The sequence below is a fragment of the Cavia porcellus genome, unplaced genomic scaffold, assembly GCF_034190915.1.
Source record: "Cavia porcellus strain 051 isolate PalLab524CR breed Dunkin Hartley unplaced genomic scaffold, mCavPor4.1 scaffold_20, whole genome shotgun sequence".
NCBI classification, from domain to species: domain Eukaryota; kingdom Metazoa; phylum Chordata; class Mammalia; order Rodentia; family Caviidae; genus Cavia; species Cavia porcellus.
The window spans coordinates 57,164,157-57,187,391 of NW_026947503.1; the positions used below are offsets into that span (position 1 = coordinate 57,164,157).

The window sequence follows — 23,235 nt, forward strand, 5'->3', positions numbered from 1 at the left end:
ACCTTACAAGCCATCTCTGCAGAATCTTCCTCTTGCCATTTACTCTGGGGAGGCGAGTTGCTAAATAGCAAAGGTGCTGGCTAATATTGCAATTTGCAGCCCTTGGAAGTGACCATAAATTAAGCTATAAAAATCTCTTAATTGAGTCCATGTCACATAGTACATCTCAAGTCCTTGAATCCTCCTTCGTTCCCTCCCTTCCTTCCTTTCTTCCTTCTTTCCTTCCTTCCTTCCTTTCTTCCTTTCTTCCTTTCTTCCTTCCTTCCATGTGAGTTCTACCACTAAGTTACATCAACATCCCCCCAAGTCCTTGTGTCTCATAGCAAGAAGAAATTTTGGGGTCCAGCCCTTCAGTTTAAGGGTGGAATAAATGGGTCCCAGTAATTGCAAGCAGCTTGTCCCCAGGTGATATTGTTGAGTGACAGGATGACTTTCCCCAACAGGCCTGCACTTTCAGCTCTGAAGTATCAGCTCATCACAGTGCTGTTTGCCTTTACTTGAGTCATTTTTGAAGTCCAAGATTTCTAAGTTTAAATTTTTTTAATTAAAATAAAAATTAGCAAAAAATAAGATTTCTAACTATAGAAAACCAACTAGTACTATTTAACCCAATTTTTTTGCATATTTTGGTTTAGGAATCTTTTAATGTAAATTATGAAGTGAAAACATTTTAGCCCTGCTTCCTTAAAAGGGCAATAACTATGGTGCACTTGGACTGTGTTTCTGAAGGTCATGGAAATGGATTTGTGAATTGAAAATTCCTACCTTAGCAATTTGTCGATTTGCTTCTTTCCATCTAGTCTGCATTATAGGATTATTCATGAGGCACTTTTATCACTGTAGAAAGCTTGCTGCTGGGACATGTTCTGCATGGAGCTGACATCTCTGCTGACTTCTCCAGGACCTTTCTCTCTGACATAGCGAGGTCCTAACTATTCGTCTGTCTTTCCTCCATCCAGCATGGCACCACGCTCCTCATGGTGGCCTCTTATGCTGGCCACATAGCCTGTGTGAGGGAGCTGGTTCTTCAGGGAGCAGACATCAACCTTCAGAGAGAGGTAGGTCAGGTTGTGCCCTTGAATAAAAATGGCCAGGCTAGGAAACGTGAAGTCTTTCTAATTGTGAACTAGCTGCAAGGACAAAAGCCACCATTGCTTTTCTCCTGAAAGCCTATTGCATGGTTTATTCTGCCTAAAATAAAGTTCAGGAATAGACCATTGTAGGAAACATCTGCGGTAATTGCATTAGTCCATTTTGTGTTGTTCTAACAGACTATCTGGAATCTAGTACTATAAGAAAAGTGGTATATTTCACTCACAGTTTTGAAGGCTCACAGTCTGGGATTGGGAAGCCTTATCTGCTGGCTGCATCATTACATGGCAGGGAAGCAGAGAGTGAAGCAGAATGACCCCTTGCAGAAGAGGCTAAGCAGATGGTATGACCTTGCCTCATAACAACCCATTCTCATGAGAACTAATTCATTCCACATGACCAGCATTAGTCCTTCCAAGGCAGTGCTCACAAGGGCTACCTTTCACTGGGCCCTGCACCCCTTGAAAGTTCCACACCACACTGGGGACCAGGCTTCCAGCACATGAACATTCATGGGGCACGGTCAAACCCATATCAGTACCTAAACCTCTTAGGACATTACTTAAACATGCACGCATTTTGTCACAAGTGTAAATCAGTTGTTTGAAGTTCACTTGGAAGGACATCTCAGTCCTCCTCAGCACACCATGTTTTCAAAGGACTCCTCTGCCTGGCCGTGTATTTAAGATGTCCCAAAAAGACCATGTGGGTGAACATTGGGCTAAAATGTGAGCTGTGCCTATACTTCATTCAGGGGCTATCAGGGGAGTTTGAGCTCACCAGAGGACCCATTCTCAACTCACACTCGAGAGGCTAGTGTGTTTGAATGTACTCTGGGGTTCAGGTCTGAGTGTCTTTTGATTGGTTGTGCCCACATGCAAATGAAAGGTTTAACAGAGTATCTTCTAATTGGTCCTATGATCAGCACCACTTTCAAATGAAGGATTGAAAATAGCAAATTTTCTCATTGGTCCGAAATACCACTTTTCAAATTGGTTCTGTGTTCAGGGATTTGCATACAACAGCGACAGCGCCACTGTGTTAGGAGTGTCCCTTCTGGGAGTGTCCCTTGGCCTGCTGCTCTGTTTTACCACCATGTCTAAGTTGAGCAAGTTAAGACACAGTCAAGAGTTCCAAGATGCATCCAGTAGTCCCTTCTTTTACCGCCTGGGTGATGAAGGAGGTGGCCATGGACAGGAAAAAGTGACACTTGACTGACAGAATCTGAGGTCTGGTTCCCTGCAGGCCTGCTTCAGAAAGGCTGATTTGTTCAAAGGAGCAGGATAGAAAGACTGTAGTGAAATTAGTCTTCTAACAGATTTCATTTGAGCAATTTCCATAACACTAAATCATTGTTTTAGGTCATTTTTCACTTAGGCAATTAATTGCCCTCAGGGAAGAAAATCTTTGGACACATTTAGAATTACAGCTTAAAATTACCCTCATCTTTTTATTTTCCCTCTCTGCTTGCTAGTCCTTATTTATTATAACTTTAAAAGCAAAGACAGATTTGTTCTAATAAAAACAATATGCTCTAAATCTGTGTACTTAGATATAGTATCCTAAAGGAAGCTCCAACATACTCAAAGACCTCTTTAGAACAACTGTAACGATTGGGGAGGAGAAGAAAACATTTGATTTCTAGCCAGCATATGGTTTTTATTTATCTGTTTGATTGCAATGGCTCAACTAATCTTGGAGCTGAAAACTGATAGGGTTTGGACTGTGCTCTGTGAATGTTCATGTGCTGGAACACACATTGGGAACCATAGCCCTTGAAGACTCAACAATGCGTACTCAGCTGCGGCCTAAATGATGGTGCTGCCTGAGTTTTCAGCAGTCTCTTGAATTTCCTGAGACCATGCCAATCCGAGCCATAGAAAATCCAGAGGGAGACCAACCTCACTCGCCCATTTTAGAAGCTGAACAAGAGTACCTTGCCATGCTTTGAAACTTACTCTTGCACAGTATTAAACCATTTTGAAGTATCAGAATATTTATTTCCTGAAAAAGTACCTGTCCTTGTTTTCTTGACTTGGCAATCTAGGTACACAGAGCTTGATAGAGGAATAAAGTGGCAGCTAAAAATCCTGGAAGAATGTTATTGTAGTTAAGCAGCAACAGTGGTATCTTAGTTACTTTTTCATTGCTGAGATAAAATACCAAAATTAAAGAAGGAAAGGTTTATTTAGCTCACAGAGTTCATGGAAGTTTTAGTCCATAGGTGGCCAGCTCCAAGGCAGAGTGGCACATGGCAAAGAGGTTTTGTAGAGGAGAAAAACAGTGTGTTGTTGGCAAAGACAGAAAAAGCAACAAGGGATTTTAACAACCTCTTTATGCCCCTTTTATCTTACCAGGTTACTCAGAGCAGGTAGCACTCACACCCTTAATCCTAGTTCCCTTGAGCCTAGCTTGCACCATGAATCAAACCCAGCACCACACATTCTAGATCTATCCATCTCTGAATAAGCCCCACCTGTGACCTTATCAGGTTTTTGGGGGGACATCGAGATACAAGCTGTAACAAGTGGCAGTTACAACTCCCAGGCACAGAATCTGCAAATGTAGTTGGCAGGAAGCCCGGGATTTCAGCGATAAAGTATATGCACTTAGGACTTCTATCCATGTTCCAGACTAAAATCTAAATTCTGTTGTCTCCAGATTACTGTATTCACGTGCATAATGATTCATGGTATGTAATCCCAAAATTGGCTCAAAGAAATCACAAGGTTTATTGAAAAATAATTCCTTTCTTTCCACCAACGAACAACTCCCCTGTTAGTGTCTAAAACTGGGTACTAGTCAAGTGTCACTTTCCTTGTTCTACCCAGGGTTTCTTCATCCAGACCTGTTTCTGTACATTCTGGAGCCTAGAATCCTCCATGGTCAGAGGAGAAGGGATCTTCTCCCACATGTGTCTGTGGGAACCAAGGAGAAAGTCATTTCTCATCACAGGCAGAAAGGCTGTGTGAGTGGTCATGCACCTCTTCCTGATGGGGCACAGCCTGACGTGGAGGGTTTTTTCTGGGAAGACATCAGCTGTTCTGCCTCAGTGTGGTGCTCCTTGCCTCCCCCTTGATGCTGAAACTGATGAACAAGCCTTAGCGGGGTCAATGTTGTCCGCAGGGCCTTCCTGCCTCAGCCTCTCACATCCAAGTTGGAACTTCCCACTGCACAGGTCTCAGTGAGCTGTAGAAAGGTTTTCATTCTTCCTTGGAAAATGTTGTATTGGCTTTAAGGTGTGGAAGAGAAGAACATCTTTGTAGGAAAATACGTGTTATTCACAAGCACAGGATGGCGATTCTGCTCCTGTGGCACAATAGTTTGGGCACCAGTCTTGGGGCTAGGGGTGCAGGCTTATAAAAGTGACTTTTAGCCAAGGATTCTAAAAGTCATGTTTCTGAATATCATGACTGATTGAAAATGTGGAAGCAGCCTGTTGTTAATAAGCGTAACTTGGAGAAATATTTTGAGCCCCTTTTCATTGGAGTCCATTTCATTTCATTGGAGAAGTTCGTGGGTAAATCATTTAGATTTTGTGTGTGTGGTACTGGGGATTACACCCAGTGCCTTCACACTGAGGTGCATCCCTAGCATTTTTGTTTTTCACATTGGGACAGGGTCTTCCCAAGCTGCCCAAGTTAAATTCAGACCTGCAATCCTCCTGCCTCACCCTCCCAGAGTGCTGGTATTATAGGCACACAATAGCTCTGGTTCCTTTTTGCATTAGTAGCTTTCTACTCTTTCTGTTAAGTTTTGAAAGCAAAATGCTTTTCCCTCTATTAATGAATACCACTGTTTTCCACCCATTATGCCAAATGGACTAGTTTCCTATGGCCGCTATAACAAACTACCACAAACGATGTGGCTTAAACCAAACAGGAATTTAGTTTCTAACAGATCTGGAGCCTAGCAGTCCAAACTCAAGGCATGAGCAGAGCACACTCCCACTCCAGGGGAGGATCATTCTTTGCAGCTTGCACCTTCTGGTGTCTACAGCATCAGTGGCTTGTGGCCACAGCACTCCAGCCTCTGCCTCTGTGGGCAGATTACCTCTTCTTTGTGTCAAATATCCTTTCATTTCATTCTTTGCATTAGTTATTATTCTTTGTTGTGGTAAAATACACATAATAAAATTTACCATCTTAACTATTTTTAAGTATGTAGCTCATTGGCATAAATACATTGACAATACTGTGTAACCATCACCACTCTATTCAGTTTGTAAAATAGAGAGCCTACACCCATTAGACAAGAGCTCCCCATTCTCTCACCCCGGCCCTTAACAACCATCACTGTACTCTCTGTACTCTCTGGTTCTATGACTGACTGAGATACCAGAGCAGCATCCTACCATATGTTTGTGACAGGCTTACTTCACGTAGCACATCTTTAGGTTCATCTGTGTTGCAGTACATATCAGAATTTACTTCCTTTTAAGTTGAGTAATCTGGCCTGGCATAGTGGCACATGCCTGTAACCCCAGCATTTATGTGGCTGAGGCAAGAGGATCGCCATAAGTTCGAGGCCAGCCTGAGTTCCTAGTGAGACCCTGTCTCAAAAAAAAAAAAAAAAAAAAGCTAAATTGTCTGTAGTCCTGAATAGCCCTCATTTTGCTTATCCATTCCCCACAGATGGACACTTCCAATAATGAGGCTTCTGCTTCATTCATGAGGACATTAGTTGTTGGATTTAGGCCCCACCCAGACACTCAAGGATAAACTTCTCAAAACCCTAAATGAAGTTTGATCCAAGAATTAAGGCCTCATCCTTTGAGGCACCACCCTTCATCCTACTTCACCAAGAATAAAGGTTTCCTTTCCCCTTATTTACCTCGCTGACCAAGGAACTGAAACAATTGGCATGTCCTAGGCTGGAAGGTTGTATATAGGATACTGTTCTGCATTCTTTGAAAATGAATAAATGAAATGTACTTGAGTGAAATACCTTAACGCCAGCCTCTCTGTCTCCCAGTCAGGTACAACCGCCCTGTTCTTTGCTGCCCAGCAAGGCCATGATGACGTTGTGAGATTTCTCTTTGGATTCGGAGCATCCACTGAATGTAGGACCAAGGTAAGAGAACCACTTTTATTTTATATCCTGTCGGAGAATTCCAGCAACCATGGCTACCAGTTTTCTCCTCCTCTGTGCTACAAAGTTGTGCTGCTGCTTTTACAAATTTCTCAAGCCGAAGGAAGTAGATTTCATAAAATTACCTAGGATGGTTCAGGAGAGCCCCAGGGTTCCATTCCAAACATTACATTTTTCTTTTGGACCCAGAACTGGATACTTCATGAGGAATTTCTTAGACTCTTTCTTGCATTGGTTGCTTTCTACACTGGGACCCTAAATTTTTTATCAAGAAGTGTACTAGAGCAGGTGGCCCTCCGACTCCCTGTCCCCATGTGCTTTATTCTATTTGACTACTAACCCAATACTATAATAAGAATTGTTGGGAGTATCAGTCTAATCCTAGAGAATCCAAGAGATTCTAGAGAGGGTGGTTTGACAGGCAGCTACCCTCACTGAAATATACACAGTTGTAGCTTACATAATTGGGCAAGGTATTATGGTCCGTCCTTTCAGGAAGTTACTGATTTTGTTTCTTTCTTTTTCTTTTTGTGGTGCTGGGGACTGAACCCAGGGCCTCATGCCTGCCGGGCAAGCACTCCAGCACTGAGCTGCATCTGTAGCTCTTTTTAATTGTTTTTTTCTTAGACCAGCCACTTTAGCCTCCTGACTAGATGGGATTACAGCCATGTACCACCATTCCCACTTCACTTTTGATATATAGAAAAAATCGAGACTGCATAGAGATCAGCTTTGGGCTAATGATTTTACACAATATTTTGTAGCAAGAGAATGTGAACTGCCCTGAGACTGGTAACCATCGGGTTACATCTGAACTAATCGTAAGAAAAAGAGTTCTTGAAAATTTGTCAAGTTGGAAACTTTTAGGTTTTCTCACCCATTGTATGTGAGAATTTGGATATCAAGGGACTTTCCAGTAGTTTTTTTTTTCCCCGTTAAATGCCAGCTGTTAAGTAAATCTGAATTTCATGTAGGGAGCCTGTCCCTGCTGTTGGACAATGTACAGGCATTCAAATATAGACTTTAATCCACAGTCATACAAAATATATTTCATGTTGGTATTTTCTTTTTAAAAAGTACTTTTTTATAAAAATGATGCCTATAAAAATAGAAAACATCACAAACTTAAATCTTACCTTTCTGAACTAAATCAACTCAATCTCATGTTACCGTTTGGCTGCTTTAGTCTCCTTGACTAACAAATTAATCCTGGCTTCCATCTTTTGTACAGAAGCCAGGTTTGCTTCCTGGAAACCCACAGAGCACAGGGCCTGGGATGAGCAAGCCCACGTGTTTCCATTAGGTCAGTGGCAAGAAGAGAGTGTCAGGAGGCCGTGGGCTTTAGTGTTACCCTGTCACCAAAATAGAGTTGGTTTCAACACTTCCTCTCTTTATGATTAAATCTATAAAATTTATAATCCAAAATTGTGTGTTAAAAAACAAAAGACATTCTTCTACCTTAATTATTTTTAAGATTCTCTTACCTCTTCAGGTAAAGAGCTAGGAAAGCTGATAGCACAAGCTCAGAATCAGGGGGGCCTATGGCTGCCCTTAAGCAATTGTTTGATGCTTCCCGACAGCCTCAGCCTTGGGTCCCGCCCCTCCCCCCCAGGGCCCAGCTCAACACTTTTCCCTGCTAGTTGGCCCATCTCCGGCCTCCCTTTGTCACCCATGATGTCACCTGGCTATTGTTACATCTCATGAGAGTAGGTTTTTATTGAGAGTTCTTTAAAAAACCTACATCAATAAAAGAATTGGAGATACAATTTCAGAAGGAAAAATGAAGTCACTTTATTGGAAAGGGAAAGGAAATGGAGAAAAAATCACTATATTGGTGATCGCTTCAGCAGCACATATATTAAAATTGGAACAATACAGAGAAGATTAGCATGGCCCCTGCACAAGGATGACATGCAAATTCATGAAGCATTCCATATTTTTTTTTTTTTAGCATTCCATATTTTTGAATTTGGTATGCTTGATAGTATCAAGTCTAAGAGCAGAGGCAACTACTCTGAAGGTGACAAGATGTAATAAGATACCCATTCCGTTTTGATTATTAACTGCTTTTGAAGTCCTACAATGTCTCCAAAGTTGTGTTTTTATTAAAATAGGTATGTAATGCTATGTTAAATTATAGTATTATGTCTGATAATGTGGACAGTTCTCTTGAAAATAACAAGAGAAAGCATAGTAACTACTATAGATCACCTAATATTGTGGTTTTTATATATCTTTTTCATTTCATGTTTTTCTAGGAATTTGTTTTGTTGTCTTGTTATGATCTCTTTTTCCCTATAATACAGAAAGAATAGGTATACATGTAGAGATTCACACATGGGGAGAATTTCTAAGCAGTTTATGGGAACAGATTATATAATGCACGATGTAATGAACAGATATTGTGAAGAAAAGACACTAAGAAACCCAGTGCTAATTCTGTAGCATTATGATATAAAATCTAACAATACTGTTATTCACTGTTCGGAGTGATATTAGTCTAGTCTCTTATGTTTACTATCAGCATACGTAAAGATATGGACAGCTACTACGAAGAGAATGAGAGACATTATGGCAGTCATTATTGACTTCCCCAGTGTCAGGTCTTGAAGACCTAAGAAGCCTTCATCATCCTGTTCTGATTAGATTAGTTCTATAATGTTCAGTATGTATTCAATGTGTGTGAAGATGGGGACAACTATTTGGAAGAAAACTAGAGACAATAAGATAGACAGTGAAGATCTCCAGTGGACTTGCTTTGAAATCTGTGTTTCTTAATTGTTTCCTTATAGGGGCTGGGGATTTAGCTCAGTGGCATAAGCGCCTACCTTGCAAGCAGGCAGTCATGAGTTCAATCCCCAGTACCAATAAAAAGGAAAAAAACAAAAAAAAAAACCTGACCAAAATTGTTTCCTTATGATCTGTTTTGTTCTGTTTTGTTCTATTTAATCTTACCCTCTTTATAATAAAAAAATAAAATCACCATATTGGAAAGAGGGAGAGAAAGAGGTAGATAGTTACCTTGGATTAAGATGAGGAGATGGAAGCCAAAATTCATGGGGTGAGGGTTGGGGCGGTTTGGCCTCAGCCCCTTTTATTACAGGCAAGGAAAGGACTCGCCTCCTTGAGAGCTGTTGTAATAACTGCTTAGCTACTTTTGAGCTCTGTGACCCCTGATTTGGCTGTGCCCCTTCCATTGCTACTGATGGATTTTGGATAAGCATTTTGTTGGTCCCTTCGTCCTGTCCGGGAGCTCATCTTATGAGATTTACCACAGAGCCCACATTTAAGGATGAGTTACTGTATTAATATGGTGAGAAAATAACAAAATAGATATGCACTTATACACAAGTGTGTGAGCGTCAGGTGTTATTTTATATACAGAGCGTTTGGGGGTTTTTTAAGTAATAGAGCCTCGGATCCCTCCTTTATTTCCTTTGTACTTCCCTGGAGGTGAAGGGAAGACAGAATGGATCCTTGGCAAGAAGTAAGCGGGCCTTCCTGTCAGCTCCCTGGGTTTGTTTTTCTTAGCTGGTCTCCCTAGGGGGGGTTTAACGCTTTTATTTGCCAGAAACCTCAAAGGCCCTTGAACTTCTCCTGCTATCCCCTACCTTGCCCTACCCTGGGAACACCAGAGCTCTTACCGTGTGAGGCCACCTGCATACTGCAGTCACCCACACGGCTCCTAGTCAGCCCCTCCGATGGTAGGGCACCTTTGAACAAAAGCACTGTTCCCAAATTTAGAAGCCACACTGTCATATTTATGATTCATTGTTTGGAGCCAGATTTAACATTCTTGAATTATTTGTGATTAGTTTGAACATCCACAGAATCAAACAACTCAACCATCTTAGACAGGGAAAGGGGATCCTCTATAGCACCTGAGAAAGACCATTAATTCACCCGTTTATACCAAAGGTTGTACTTTTTTGAGATTTTGCATGAAATTCATATATTCCACCTAGAAAAAGTCAAGGAACAAGAATTTGAACGAAGAATTTGTATTACATGCCATTGTCACATGCTGTTCCAAAAAGGGAGCACTAGGCATAAAAGGATTAGTGGTTTTCATTGACCACAAAGTCAGAGAGCCAGCAGTGTGAGGCTGTTGGCGTAAGAGCTAATTCTTAGGCTGCAGAGATAAAAGTGGAGTAGATGGAAGAGAGCCAGCCCACTCCGAATCAGAGCACACCTACTTTACAGTGCCCTACTTTAGGGCCCAAACTTTAAAAGAGACCTAGACAAATTGACACATGCTCAGACATAAATAATAAGTAGGACAGAGAGAGGCACACGAAATGTGCCGTCATTGCCTGCTGTCTCCCAATGAAAGCAGTGGCCTTAGAGCGCCACCCCATGGAAGCACCCTAAGCTCCATGAGTTACAACTCAGTGGCACCAGAGGAAGGAGCCCGTATTTGTCAAGAGGCTGTCTGGCCAGAAGCCATGGGAGAAGCCAAATTGGAACTGATAAGACTTGCTACAGACTTGCTGTTTTATGTTTCCCCTTGAGAGTCAAATGAATGATTTGCGTTTGGTGTGAGAAGTTTCTAAATTAATCACAACCGCTTGGTGAAATGACTGTCATATCTGCAACAAGTCATCCTAGCATAAAGCGCAATCATGTCCTTAAGATGAACCCTGCTCTGGAAGCCATGCATGGTGGTGCCAAGCTGTGATCCCAGCACTTGGGAAGCTGAGGCAAGGAGGATTGAAGTTCAAGGCCACCCTGGCCTCCGTAGTGAGTTCAAAGCCAGCCTGAACTACGTAGTAAGACCCAGTCTCAAAAAAGCTTCTAAAATTATAAAACGGATAAGAGGAAAAAAGTAGTTTGTTGTTGTCTGTGGGTAGGTTCTCTTCCTAAGTTCTGTCTTGGTGAGAAGCTCGTGCCTGTACTGCCTCCAGTGCATTTATGCTTTCATGTCCACAGGATGGGGGCACTGCCCTGCTGGCTGCCAGTCAGTATGGGCACAGGCAGGTGGTGGAGACCTTGTTGAAGCACGGAGCCAACATCCATGACCAACTCTATGTGAGTGCGTTTCATGGGGACGTTTGGGACACTCATTCCTTCATCACACGTAGAGGCTGGAAACGCCACCTTGAAAACTGTACTAATGATCAGAAGGATGGGGGGAAGACCTGTTGACCAGATGAGCTTTTTCCATAAAGAAACCACATAACATTTACCCATTTTTGTTATCCCTTTTTGTGGTTGTGCATCTGAGCCATTTCAAGTCCCTGTGCATTAAGATCTTCAAAAATCTTATGATAAATATTTATCCAGGGCTGGGGATTTAGCTTAGCAGCATAAGTGCCTGCCTGTCAAGTGTGAGGTCATGAGTTCCATCCCTGGTACCAAAAAAAAATTTTTTTATTCATACTGTGACAAGCCCCACAACTCAGCATATAGACTTGCTGAAAACCAAAATATACCCTCCTATTGTATAGTTATTTGTGAGGAAGGGCACAAAAAGGAACCAAATCAGTGTATTTGAGATAAGTGAGGTAGACCAAATGAAGACTGAAGTGCTTGCACACTCTAAGATAGACCTAGACCATTGAAAGGCTTCCTCAGCTAATGTGGGTCTGTTTGCAGCTAATTGGCAATTAGCACATCACCTTTGGGCTCCTTTAATTGTCGCTATAGTTCCATAGGATTTATGACAAGTATTCTTCCCATTTATAGGAAAAAAAATTAAAATGGAGAAATGAACTAACTTGATAGAGTTTCATGGAAAGAAGGGGAAGAATTTCTGCTTCTGATTATCTAGGAACCACATTTTAGGCTATCCTACAACTAGACATTTAGCCCTATACCTAGGCACTATGCTTTCATAACCAGGTAATGAGCTGTGTAGAAGTGAGCAGTTTTCCTTTAAGTATCCTTTCCAGAGTTTACCTAGTTAACTCTGACAATCACAGGCCCTTTGATGTAGATGGCAGCTAGCCTTAAGCCCCTGAGTGGCAAAACTCACAACCTCTTTGAGTCTGCAGCAGTATCTGTGGAAGGGCTGCCTGAGTTGATAATGATCTCAGGGAGTGAGTCTCAGCTCTGCCTACTCTTTAAAAGTATCTAGGGAGCTTCAAAGAAATAGCCAGAAATTTCCAGGCAACCAAGCTGGAATCTTGAGCAACAGGTGGTTCTGACGTGTGCTTTGGCTGTATGTAGGAAGAGGATGTATACTATGTATATTTGTATGGCTTGAATAGAAAGGGCCAAAGTCTTTGAAAAAGCAAAGTTGTGATTTTTTATACTATCTCTATTAATAATTAGCAACCCAGATAGTGTGTGTGTGTAGAATCTGTCCTCATAATATTCTTCCAGGAGGCTGTTGGAGTGACACATAATCTTAGAAATACAGAATTTCTCCCCATCATGAATTCCTCTTTTATAAGGTGATTCAAGAAATTTCATGCACCATAGCTACCATTTTACTTTAAGATCCTTCTCCTTACCCAAGTAGGTGAAATATTTCTGTTAAAAACAATCGAGATGTGGAGGAGAGGTGGAGACAGGGGTCCAGGATTCCCATACACTTCCAGGACCTGAAACTCACAGTGCAGTGAAAAATTCAGTGCAAGGATAGTCTGTTTCCAAAAACTCCTGAGAGTTAGCAGCTGCCAAGGGCGTGCTAGGCTTTTTGGGCAGTACATGGAAGAGCAGCTAGATGTTTTACACCCATATCAAGCATCTGCTTAAAAATCCGCACAGGCTGATTAAGACTTTTTTATTATTGCCTTGAGGCAGTCCAGCAGCGCATCTGACACCCGGCCGCTCCCCCGACAAGCCTGGTGGATTCCCACCTGGCCAGTGTTCCCTAGGAGAGGTGCAGTAGTTAGTGGGTGTTTTCCGCTGGGCTGTGTTCACGTTTCTGTCCCTCTCCATATGATGCTTGCTGTGCTTTTGGATGAAGCCAGCATCAGGGAGAATGAATGCCCTCAGCTGCAGTTGCCCGATGAGACGTTTGCAAGAGAAAAAGACGCAAACCCTCATTACAAAGGAAACCTGGAGACAGCGGGGCATTTCTTTGGCTTCATGCATGATGGCCCTTTTGTGTTTACAGGTGTAGGTGTTGACTGCAGAGAGACTTCCTGGGGGTTCTTTCAGGGGCAGATTTCCTAATCACATCACCCCATCATTCCACTTTCTTTTTTTCCGTTTGTTTTTGTTTTTTGGTGCTGGGGATTGAACTCGTGGCAGTACACGGTAGGCAGGTGCTGTGCCACTGAGCCACCGCCCCCAGCCCACCACAGCTTTTACTACTTGGCCACAGTGCGCCCTGGGAGACATGGATAAGAGAGTATGAAAGACAAAAGGGGAGAGACCTCAGTGAAGGGACACCATGGTCACTTCTACTTCAGAAAAACACACACAATAGGTTTGAGGTGTTTGGTTTCGATGTCTAAAACCTACCTCTCAATTGACAAAAGGATAGAAGCCTAAGAGGGGATGGAAATGGAAAATTATGTTAGAATCTACATTTTTAATTTCTTTTGAAGTAAATGTGATCCATGATTTTTGAACACTTCATTTATCACCTTCAGGATGGAGCCACTGCCCTCTTTCTAGCCGCCCAAGGAGGTTACTTGGATGTCATCCGATTGTTGTTGTCCTCAGGAGCAAAAGTCAACCAGCCAAGGCAGGTAATGTACATTGGCGAGCCCTGCCAAGGAGCAGGAGGCTGGGAGGGCTGGGGCCTCTGACAGGCATACCTAAGATAATCAGCAGCTCCAGGCACCCTCGAACCCTTTTGCCTCTGCCATGAAAGGTTTGTCTTGTTCTGTGCTTTGGAGTCACCAGAAAGGCTACGAAAGCAGGCTGACATCACCTTGAGTGTTTGGTATCTGAGGTCAAGTATACATTCTGCCATCTCCTGTTCAAGTAAATTATGGCTGCACTGAAGTAGAGATTATTGGCCAGCCTGAGACGGTGGTAAATAGAGGCAAGCCCCTGCCCAGGCTGCCCTGTTGCCTTATCTTTTCACTACCTCTCCCACCAAATGGAGCAGGAGCCCTCGCCCTAGGCATCGTGAGTGGGTTCTGCACCTCCTGCTCTCACCATTAAGATGCTGTGTATTGAGACTTCCTTTAGCAACAGCTGGCAGATCAATTAGCTGGTACCAAAAGAAACACAGTAAGGCAGGCAGTGCTTTATGAAGGATCAAGAGCCTTCCAGACATAAGACAAAAACAGTTGTTTGTATATAGGATTACTTCTGCCGTGAGTAATTAATTTTTAGCAAAACATTTCAAGTTAAAGCAATGATACTATAAAGGTAGTTCTTTCAAGGGAAAAGTCAAGCTGATTTCTTACTCAGGATGCCCCACCACCACAGGCAGCTTTCCCTGTAACTGATCAGATAATTGATCAGCGGTTTATATAACGAACAGCTATGAAAACCTTCATGTTGTCTGAGTTCTTGGCTACAGACTTCTTAGGTCTTCAGAAACCTAAACTCAGAAGGAACCTGAGGAGAAAAAGAGCCTTTGGATCTGCAAATAGTGGCAGATACCTGAAATCCCAGCACTCAAGGAGGCCGAGGCAAGAGGATCACAAGTTTGAGCCCAGACTGGGTAACTTAAGGACTTAGATCCTATCTCAAACAAAACAAAACAAAACAAGAAAGAAAGACAAACTTTTTAAAATGCTAGGGATATGGCTCAATGTGAATGTCCTGGGTGCAATCCCCAGTACAGAGAGAGAGACAGACACAGAGAAGATGGAAGGAAAGAAAAGGACAGGAGGGGATGGGCAGGGATGGGAGAAGAGGACAGAGGAAAGGGGAGGAGAGGAGAGGAGAGGAGAGGAGAGGAGAGGAGAGGAGAGGAGAGGAGAGGAGAGGAGAGGGTTATTGTACTGTAAATTTGAGGGGTGAGATCTAGACTTCTAGATCCAGTGCCATCAGAAATTTGCTGTGTTGTTTTGAACAGCCAAATCAATCTGTCTTGGAATTATCTGAGAATTAAGAGGCTGGGCAGGATGAGCCTGACAATTTCTTCAAGCTCTCAAAGTTTTGAAAATTGTTTTATTCAATGTTCAGCTAGTATTTCCTGAGCATTTATCATGTGCCAGGCACTGCCATGAATATAAGACTGTGTTATTAGAATTTCAGAGGTCTTCTTAGTTTCAGGTGAACTTAGAAATACTCTTGAAATAGAAAGAAATTTAGGAAAATTTGGTGCCATCAGATCTACCAAAGCTGACACTGAAGGATAGGAGTTTAGTATTTTCATGTCTGTTCTTATTTTGAAATTATTGAATCAGAGACTTCACTTTGCCAAAATTAACTAAAGGAATTGGCTACTTATAAATTTTATTTTGAGGCCATGTCACATGTATCACTGTTACCTTAGACATGAGATACCATCAAGATTATCAAGTCTTGACCAGTACATCCTTCCAGAGTAATTTCTGGCACTTGGACCAAATCTATTTGTAAAGCAGATTGTATTATACATGTGCTTCAGGTGTTATTTGTTAAAACACACACACACACACACACACACACACACACACACACATACACACACACACACACCCTTCAGGCACAGTGAGAAATGCCTGTAATTCCAGCTGTTCAGGAGGCCGAGGCAAGTGCTTACAGGTTTTGAGTCCAGCTTGGGGGACTTAGCAAGACCTTGTCTCAAAGTGAGAGTTCAGGGGAGCAAGCTCAGTGGGGGAGCAGCTGCCTTAAAATGAGTGAGTGAGTGAGGCGCTGAGTTGAATCCCCAGTACCACACACACAAAAAAAAAAAAAACTTCAAAGTTGATATAAGAGATGGTATTTCCAATGTTATAGATAGTGTCTATCGATCCTAACCTAACTCCTAGTTGACACTAACCCAAGAAGCCAAGGTAAACCAGCACTGCAGTGGTAACACAATACAGTACAACTGTGCTTGTTCCGCAAGGCTGAGGTGACCCTGTCAAAGGGGGGACTGTCGTGGGCAGAGAACCTGGGTTAGGGATGACTCACCCTTCCTTCCAAAGATGACTTTCTTCTCCTTGGCTGGGAATAGAACCCAGGGCCTTTGCACTGAGCTGCATCTCACATCTCAGCCTTTTTTCTTTCTTTCTTCTTCTGTTTTTTGAGACAGATTCTCACTAAATTGCCATACCAGGCTGGAACCTAGTGATCCTCCTGCCTTCTTTTCCTAGAGTGCGAGGATTCTAGCAAGCATCACCACACCTGTTTTATTGTGGCTGTTTTGATTCTAAGCTCTAAAAAGATTGCTACCCAGGGAAAATGTTCTTTTATAAAATATGAATTGCTGAGGGTGGGAGCAGAAAAATGATGGAATTTTTCCTTTTCACAGAGCACGCTTACACAATTGTACTCTCCAATCACAAACAGTTTTGCTGCCTGCTGTGAGTTTATAATTACAGGCTGTTACTTATCTAGGTCAGCCTAGTTCAAGTTCTGCCCTCTCTGAACGTATAAACTCTCCTGACTTCATTCTGTTTGGAGAAAACAAATACCATAAATATTTAACAATACAAATAATGACAGAAGTGATACCAGTCCTGTCTGACTTGGTTCCAAGTTATAATGAGGTTTTAAAAACAGGAACATAGTTAAAAGTTTTTATTATCATGGCTTGTACACTACGACTATTTCTGTTCTGAAATCTCCACTGACACATTGAATTGCTACCAGAAAGAATCTTTAGTTTACCAAATAAAATCAAGGCTATTTGCCTGGCTTTGTTTCTTAATGTTTCTAGATGAATCCAATTTATAAAGTTACAGCATTTTATGCTATTCTGTGACAAGATGGTCATAAAGTCACACTGAAACTACTCAGCTGACATTTGATCCAGGCTGCAGGGCTGTAGGAATGACTTTCCCTTGTAACTCTGTTATAGAGAATTAATAGAGACCTTTTTTTAGAATTTTGTGCTGTGGAATCATAATCAGCAAGCCACAGTCAGACACTGGAAGTGATGTGCTTGACTTGAAACTTGAACAGATTTTCCTTCCATGGGTGCTAAGAGCAGTCATAGAAGTTGCTGAAATCCATGGTCACTGTAAAAACTCACTTGCATTTCTTTGCATGTGTCCTCCCCAAGTAAAAAGCCTTTTCATCACTACCTGTCCATTTAATCAGGTTACTTCTGCCAACAAAATGCCTTGACTTGCTTTTTCCAAATTAGTTCATAAACCTTATTAAAATAAGATTTTCTTTCTTTCTTGTTTTTTGTTTTTTGAATCAGGGCCTCACCATGTAGTTCAGACTGGCCTTGAACTCATGAGAATCCCTCTGCCTCAGCTTCCTCAATGCTGGGGTCACCATGCACTGAGGTTACAATATTGTTAAGGCAATAGTTTCTGGAGTGGCAAAGATCTGACTATGTTTTTACCTGGAGCTGGGGTTGACCTATCATCGTTCCTCTCTAGCTGGTCCTCTTCACGTGCTAAACTTCCTTGAAGTCCTACAGAGGGGCCACCTAATAAAGTCTCTCTAACAGAAGCCTTACGCTGTCGGGCTATGCACTTGCATACAAAGTTGCTGGGACACAGAGAGTAAATGTTCTCTCAGGTCCCAGGCATGGAAGAGTAGGCCAGAGCGGGGTGGTGGGACAAAGAGGAGCCAGCAGACCGCATAGCAGTGTCCTGAGGGTTTGGAGGAAGGGGCAGCGGCCACAGGAAGGACAGAGCTCAGTCTCAGGCCCACTGCCAGTGGTAGACACTCAGCAGCGGGGTGCTGACTAGGAGTGGGGAGGGACACCCCAAGGCTTGGGCCAGGCAATCTGAAAGCATGAAGCACAGGATGAGCCAGCCCTGTGCACCAGAGCAAGTGCTCGATGCAGGGCTCAGGCACTTGGGCAGCACATCAGCCCTAGGACAGGGGCAGCTGGGAGCCACACACAGGCTCTGGGAGGAGAGATGCTTGGCAAGTATGGCGATACGGATGTCTAGAGGCAACAAAACACAGTAGCCCAGCTTTTTTGAGTTTTTGGTTGTTGGTTTTGGTACCAGGGGTCAAACTCACAACCTCGTGCTTGCCAGGGAGGTGTTTGTGCTGCTGAGCTAAATCCCCGGCCGGCCCTTATTTTTGTTTTATTTTGGAATCCAACTCAAAGACCTGGCACTTGCCAGGCAGGTGCTATGCCACTGTATCCCCTGCTCCAGTAGCCCGGTTTTAACTACGTGACCTGGAACTAGTGTTTACTTTCCCTGAATCTCAGGTCTGGTTGGGTTTTTTTTTTTTGGTGGAGTGTTTTTGTTGTTGTTGTTTAGTTTTTGTTTGTTTGTTTTTGCTGTTTTTTGTTTTTTTTTTTTTTCCTGTGTGTGTGCCAGGAGTCAAACTCAGGACCTTGCAGTTGCTAGGCAGGTACTGTGACACTGAGCCATATCCCCAGCCCTGGTGTAGTTTTTAAGAACAGGAAAATTTATTGGACAAAAGGAATGGGAAATAGGAGTAGCTTCTGAGAGATAGGAGGGGTCCTGAGTAGATTCCAGTGAGCTCGCTTCTCAAAAGAAGTTTTATAGAGTAAAATCATGAGATAATGTGGGTCACAATTATGATCAACCAGTAAGATTACAAGTTTAGTCACTTGGGTGATATTGATCCAGAGGTATTAAGGGCATATGGATGACATCATTAACCTTGGTTGATAACCTAAAGTCTTGTTTTTAGTCTTAGGTTTAGTATTAGTCTTCCCATAGTGAGACAATAGGAAATCTCTGGTAATACCAATAATCTCAGAGTTCCATTTATCCTCTAGGGAAGTATGTAAATCTGGCCATTATGATTTTAATCTTCTTCAGCTGCACCTCCAGCCGCAGTCTCAATGTGTTCCAGTCTTCCTCCGTCACTCAAGAGCCTAGCCCTGTATGACCCCCTGTATCTCCACCTAACCCAACTGTCTATAATATCCTCCCCCAAGCAGGAACCCTAACTGTGGTCAGAGGAAACAGGGACGTAGTTTCCATCTAGCTGCTTTGCGCTGGTGTCAGGTTTTTTAATCTGTGAAACGAAGACAGTAACAGTACCTTTGCAGTAGGCTTGCTGTGTGATAATTAAATTGCCACGGAACTCTTTAACACAGTGGCTCTGAGTCAGGGTTGGACTGGCAGAATAATTATCTGAGGTTGAATCCCCTCTGCTGCTGGTGAATGTCTTTGCATCTCTTGGGCCCTCCATTTAGGATTGAATTGGTCCCTAAACCTGAGCACACGGATATTGTAAACCCAAATACTGAGTTCAGTCATCCAAGCATTGTAATCCTCTTTCTAGTTTTCCTCACAATCCAAAAAGTTATATTTGTAATCTCATTGAGATGTTATTGGAATCCCAGCAAGTTAATTTCAGTCTATCACCACTAATGCAACCCACGGTGAGAGTCAAAACACCAAGACATGTTCCAAGTTAAGGGCAGCCAAGGGGTCCTAAATCCAATCCCTGTAAGGACATGAGGACAAAGGCCTTGACCCTAGGCCTCTCCCAGAATTTATTATCTTGTGAAGAAACGGGGTGGCTCAGGGATGAATGATAGTGAGAATGGTGGGGATTACATGAGTACTTTGAGCTGGCTTCCAGGTGCCAGATAGGCGTCTCTGTAAACTGCAGAGATAAAGATATGCAGAAGAATCAATTTACATAATCAATTAGCGTAGCAGTGGAATTGTTTTGGGGGGCTATTGCTTCAGTTTCTGATATGTAAACTCTTGTGCCATGGGGAGTCACAGCTTCTTATCTTGAGGCTCTACCCAGCTGACATTCCTGGAACTATTTGCTCTAACATCTCTCTGCTCATATCCTGTACACAGAGAACACTATTCGAGGAAACAGGACTGTCTGTTGGCTATAGAGATTGCATACTAGCACCTCACTAGCCTTATTTGCAGTGTTCAGAGCCAATTGAAGAGAGAAGGAAATACCCTAGCCAGCCTTTTACATATCCGTATAAGGAAATCAGTCTCCAAATAATCAAAGTCACAGTAATTGTTTTAGATTCAAAGGGAGTCACTGGAGTTGTGTCCCACATCTCTTCCTTTGTTTTGTAGCTCCAGCAGGGCTCGTCCTGGCATGGCAGCTGTATGGCCTCCAGGCTTCAAATCCTCTATGACAGGCTTTAATGAGGAAAATTATAAAGAATAGAATAAGCATATCAATTCCCATATAAAACCAAAAGTGAGCCTTGAGATATATAAATGAATTTAATTGTTCTATGGCATCAGCAAACTTATCCCAATCCTTAATTTGGGTATCAAAGGTAGCTGTCTGTAGTGATATGGACAGCACTAGTCTCTGAAGAGCGTCTATATCTACAGTAATACCCTCATGAATCTCTCCTTGTATGTGCCTCTTGATCATCTCCCAAGGATGTAAGGATGTAGGCTTTTGTTATATGACAATAGGGTGATACAAAAATGTGTCGTATTATAGTGACACTTTAAGCCTTGTTGTAACTGTAAGCTTTTAATCTGATCTCCCATCCACAGGACTCTAGAGTCTCTAGAAGTCTCTAGAGTGCTCACTTTGGTTTGTAACTTTATATCAATCACTTTCTGAATTTTCCAGCTCTCATCAGCATTTCTTGTCCAATTACCTACAAAGTGAGCAGTTTGTATTGAATGTGCTAATGCTATGGAGCTAATAGCTGCACTGGCTATCAAAAGAACTAGGGAAGTAATCCCTGCAATAATCAACCTCTTGGTTCAATTGTTAAATCTTTTGATCAAGGTTTCCACCAAGAGGGCAGTAGGTAAGTGATACCAAGGCTCCGTTAGATTGACTGGAAGCCAAACTCCAGGCATCCTGCCCATGAATATTATTGTGGAGTCCTTAGAAAGAAACTCAGGCATGATACAATGTGTTAGATAACAATTAGTACGTGAGAATGTATTTTGTTGCCACTCTACCTCTCCTATCAGCAGTACATAATGGTCATAAACACATTCGTTTACTCTTATATACCTATCACTCTGTAACTCTATTTTTACTTTTCCTCCATCAACTGACTGCAGATGTCCAGTCTGCAGCTGTCCTGCATGAAAAGGCAAGGCTAGCTTCCATAAAGTGTGCTGTATAGGTCCAGCCTTGTCATTGATAATAAGTCTAGGAATAGGAGAATTGAGGCCTCTGTCTGACCATGTAATATTAGATAAGGCTTCTGAGGTTCTTGTATTGTCAGGAGGGCCTAAAAAGGAAATCTCATGCCAATCTTGACCTTTTTCCATAAGTACACTTCTGGGACACCAGTCTATAAAGGAATAATTGAATTTGCGTGTAATCCGCCCATGGTACGGATCTCTGCAAGATTGCCAAGGGCCCATATCACCTTCCTTACAATGAGGAACACAGCTACTGGAATACAAATAGGAATGTGAGGTTTGAATTCTCAACAAGGTTACCATCTGAAGGAATAGAAGTCAAAGTCAGTAAGACAAAGCGTTCTTTTGACATTCGTATCTTCCAAACCTGATTTACAGAGTCTTGCTGTAGTCTAGTCACACATAAGGGAGGATATACAAAATGAGAGATAATATTTACTTTAGCTCATTCTTGTAGATGCATGAAAATATGAGGGCCTGGCAGAACAGTAAATGTAGGATTTTTGCTTAAGGGTCTGAGCAGAAGTGGCTTATGTATGTAAGTCCAGTACTCCTCTCCCTGAACCAAAGGAATACATGTTATAGCTGTTAGGATAACAAGCATTGTAAAGAAAAAACTGTCCTCTGGTCACTGAGTAGATGGCAAGCCCCATGAACGGTCTAGTGCAGGGCTTTCCAGGACAGTGGGCTATGCACTGTCAGGTTCATTGCTCATTGACATGTCCTCGCCAGCAACAGCTCTGATGGTCCTAATTATTTGCAATGCTTAGAGCCAATTGAAGAGAGAAGGAAATACCCTAGCCAGCCTTTTACATATCAGTATAAGGAAATCAGTCTCCAAATAATCAAAGTCGCAATAACTGTTTTGGCTTCAGAGGGAGTCACTGGAGTTGTTTCCCACAACTTGGAGGTAGCCCAGGCCTGAGGCAGTAGAAGCAAAGAGCTCACACCACTTCGTGGAACATTGCTATGGAAGGAGATGGGTTTAGTTATTTTTGCTAAGTCTGTAAAAGCCTAAATAAGTCTACATAAGATTAGTGTCTAACAAAGGTTATGCCATATGTTTCATCTTGTGCTGTGGTCTACCTACAAAATATACTAGAGGATCTTGAATATAAGACAGCTGGAAGGAACAAGAGTCACCCTGTGTAACCACCCTTCCGGTGCAATAATCTTTCTATAATACGCAGCCACTTTGATCACCTCCAGACCTGGAAAATCATGACCACCTGATGAGCTCAGTCTTTAGCAAGCTGACAGTATTTCCTTCTTACATTGACCCCCAAGTCTCTATGGGGCTTTCATTCATTGTCTGTCGGGGTCGCTCCCGGCCGGCAGGAAAGACACACGACAAAGTCTGGCGGTGTGCAACCTTGCCTTTATTTGTCTCCGCGTGGGCCCTGCGAGGCCTCCTCTCTGCCACCAGCCCTTTCTCGCCGGTGGACTTTCTCTATTTCTCTCTGTGCTTTCTGTGTGTTTCTCTCGTGGCGGGAGAGGCATTTACTTTTATAGGGCAACAGTAGCCAATCAGTTTAAAGCGCGCGATGCGGGCTGACTGGCTAACATCAGCTGTTGCTAGGCAGACTATCTTACAGAGCGGGTTGTTTAAGTCGCCAGCGCAAACAGGGGGCAGGAAGCAGGCGCCAACTTGACTCACTCGATGGGAGGGGCAATCTAGCTCAGGCTCCGCTCCCACCCACAGGCCCTACGTCCGCCAAGTAAGGCGACCGGTGTCGGCGGCTCCCAATAATTGTCCTCTTTTTATCTGCAAAATAAATCTAAGTCCCTTTCCACTTAGTACCAGACAGTTGGTCATTGATAGCCACTGTGTCCCCCTGACCATCATCTTCTTCAAACTAGATGTGCTGGTTCCTTTTTTTGAAAAAGACTGCTGCAGAAGCCATAGCTTCTACCTCATGTTGATTTAGTTAGTTTACTCTTTTTTTTTTTTTGTCTTTTACTCTTAAAACTACTTTTGTCCAGAAGTATTCAA

The 23,235-nt window shown here is 42.6% G+C and overlaps 1 protein-coding gene and 1 non-coding gene across 6 annotated transcripts in view; both read left to right on the forward strand.

Moving 5' to 3' along the window:
• Positions 1-23,235, forward strand: part of LOC100718604 (ankyrin repeat domain-containing protein 29) — a 110,229-nt gene that overhangs the window by 24,831 nt on the left and 62,163 nt on the right. For 4 of the 5 annotated variants that reach the window (XR_010041473.1, XM_063231842.1, XM_063231839.1 and 1 more), the window contains 4 exons: positions 960-1,058; positions 6,067-6,165; positions 11,113-11,211; positions 13,728-13,826. Coding sequence is in view for 4 of the 5 variants with exons in the window: in XM_063231842.1 (XP_063087912.1) it covers positions 960-1,058; positions 6,067-6,165; positions 11,113-11,211; positions 13,728-13,826 (396 nt within the window). In the remaining variant the exon portion in view is untranslated. The remainder of the gene's footprint in view (positions 1-959; positions 1,059-6,066; positions 6,166-11,112; positions 11,212-13,727; positions 13,827-23,235) is intronic. The other variant, XM_063231841.1, reaches the window with a different exon arrangement.
• LOC111758073 (U6 spliceosomal RNA) lies at positions 8,018-8,124 on the forward strand. The gene has a single exon (XR_002792308.1). It is a non-coding gene; the product is annotated as a U6 spliceosomal RNA (small nuclear RNA).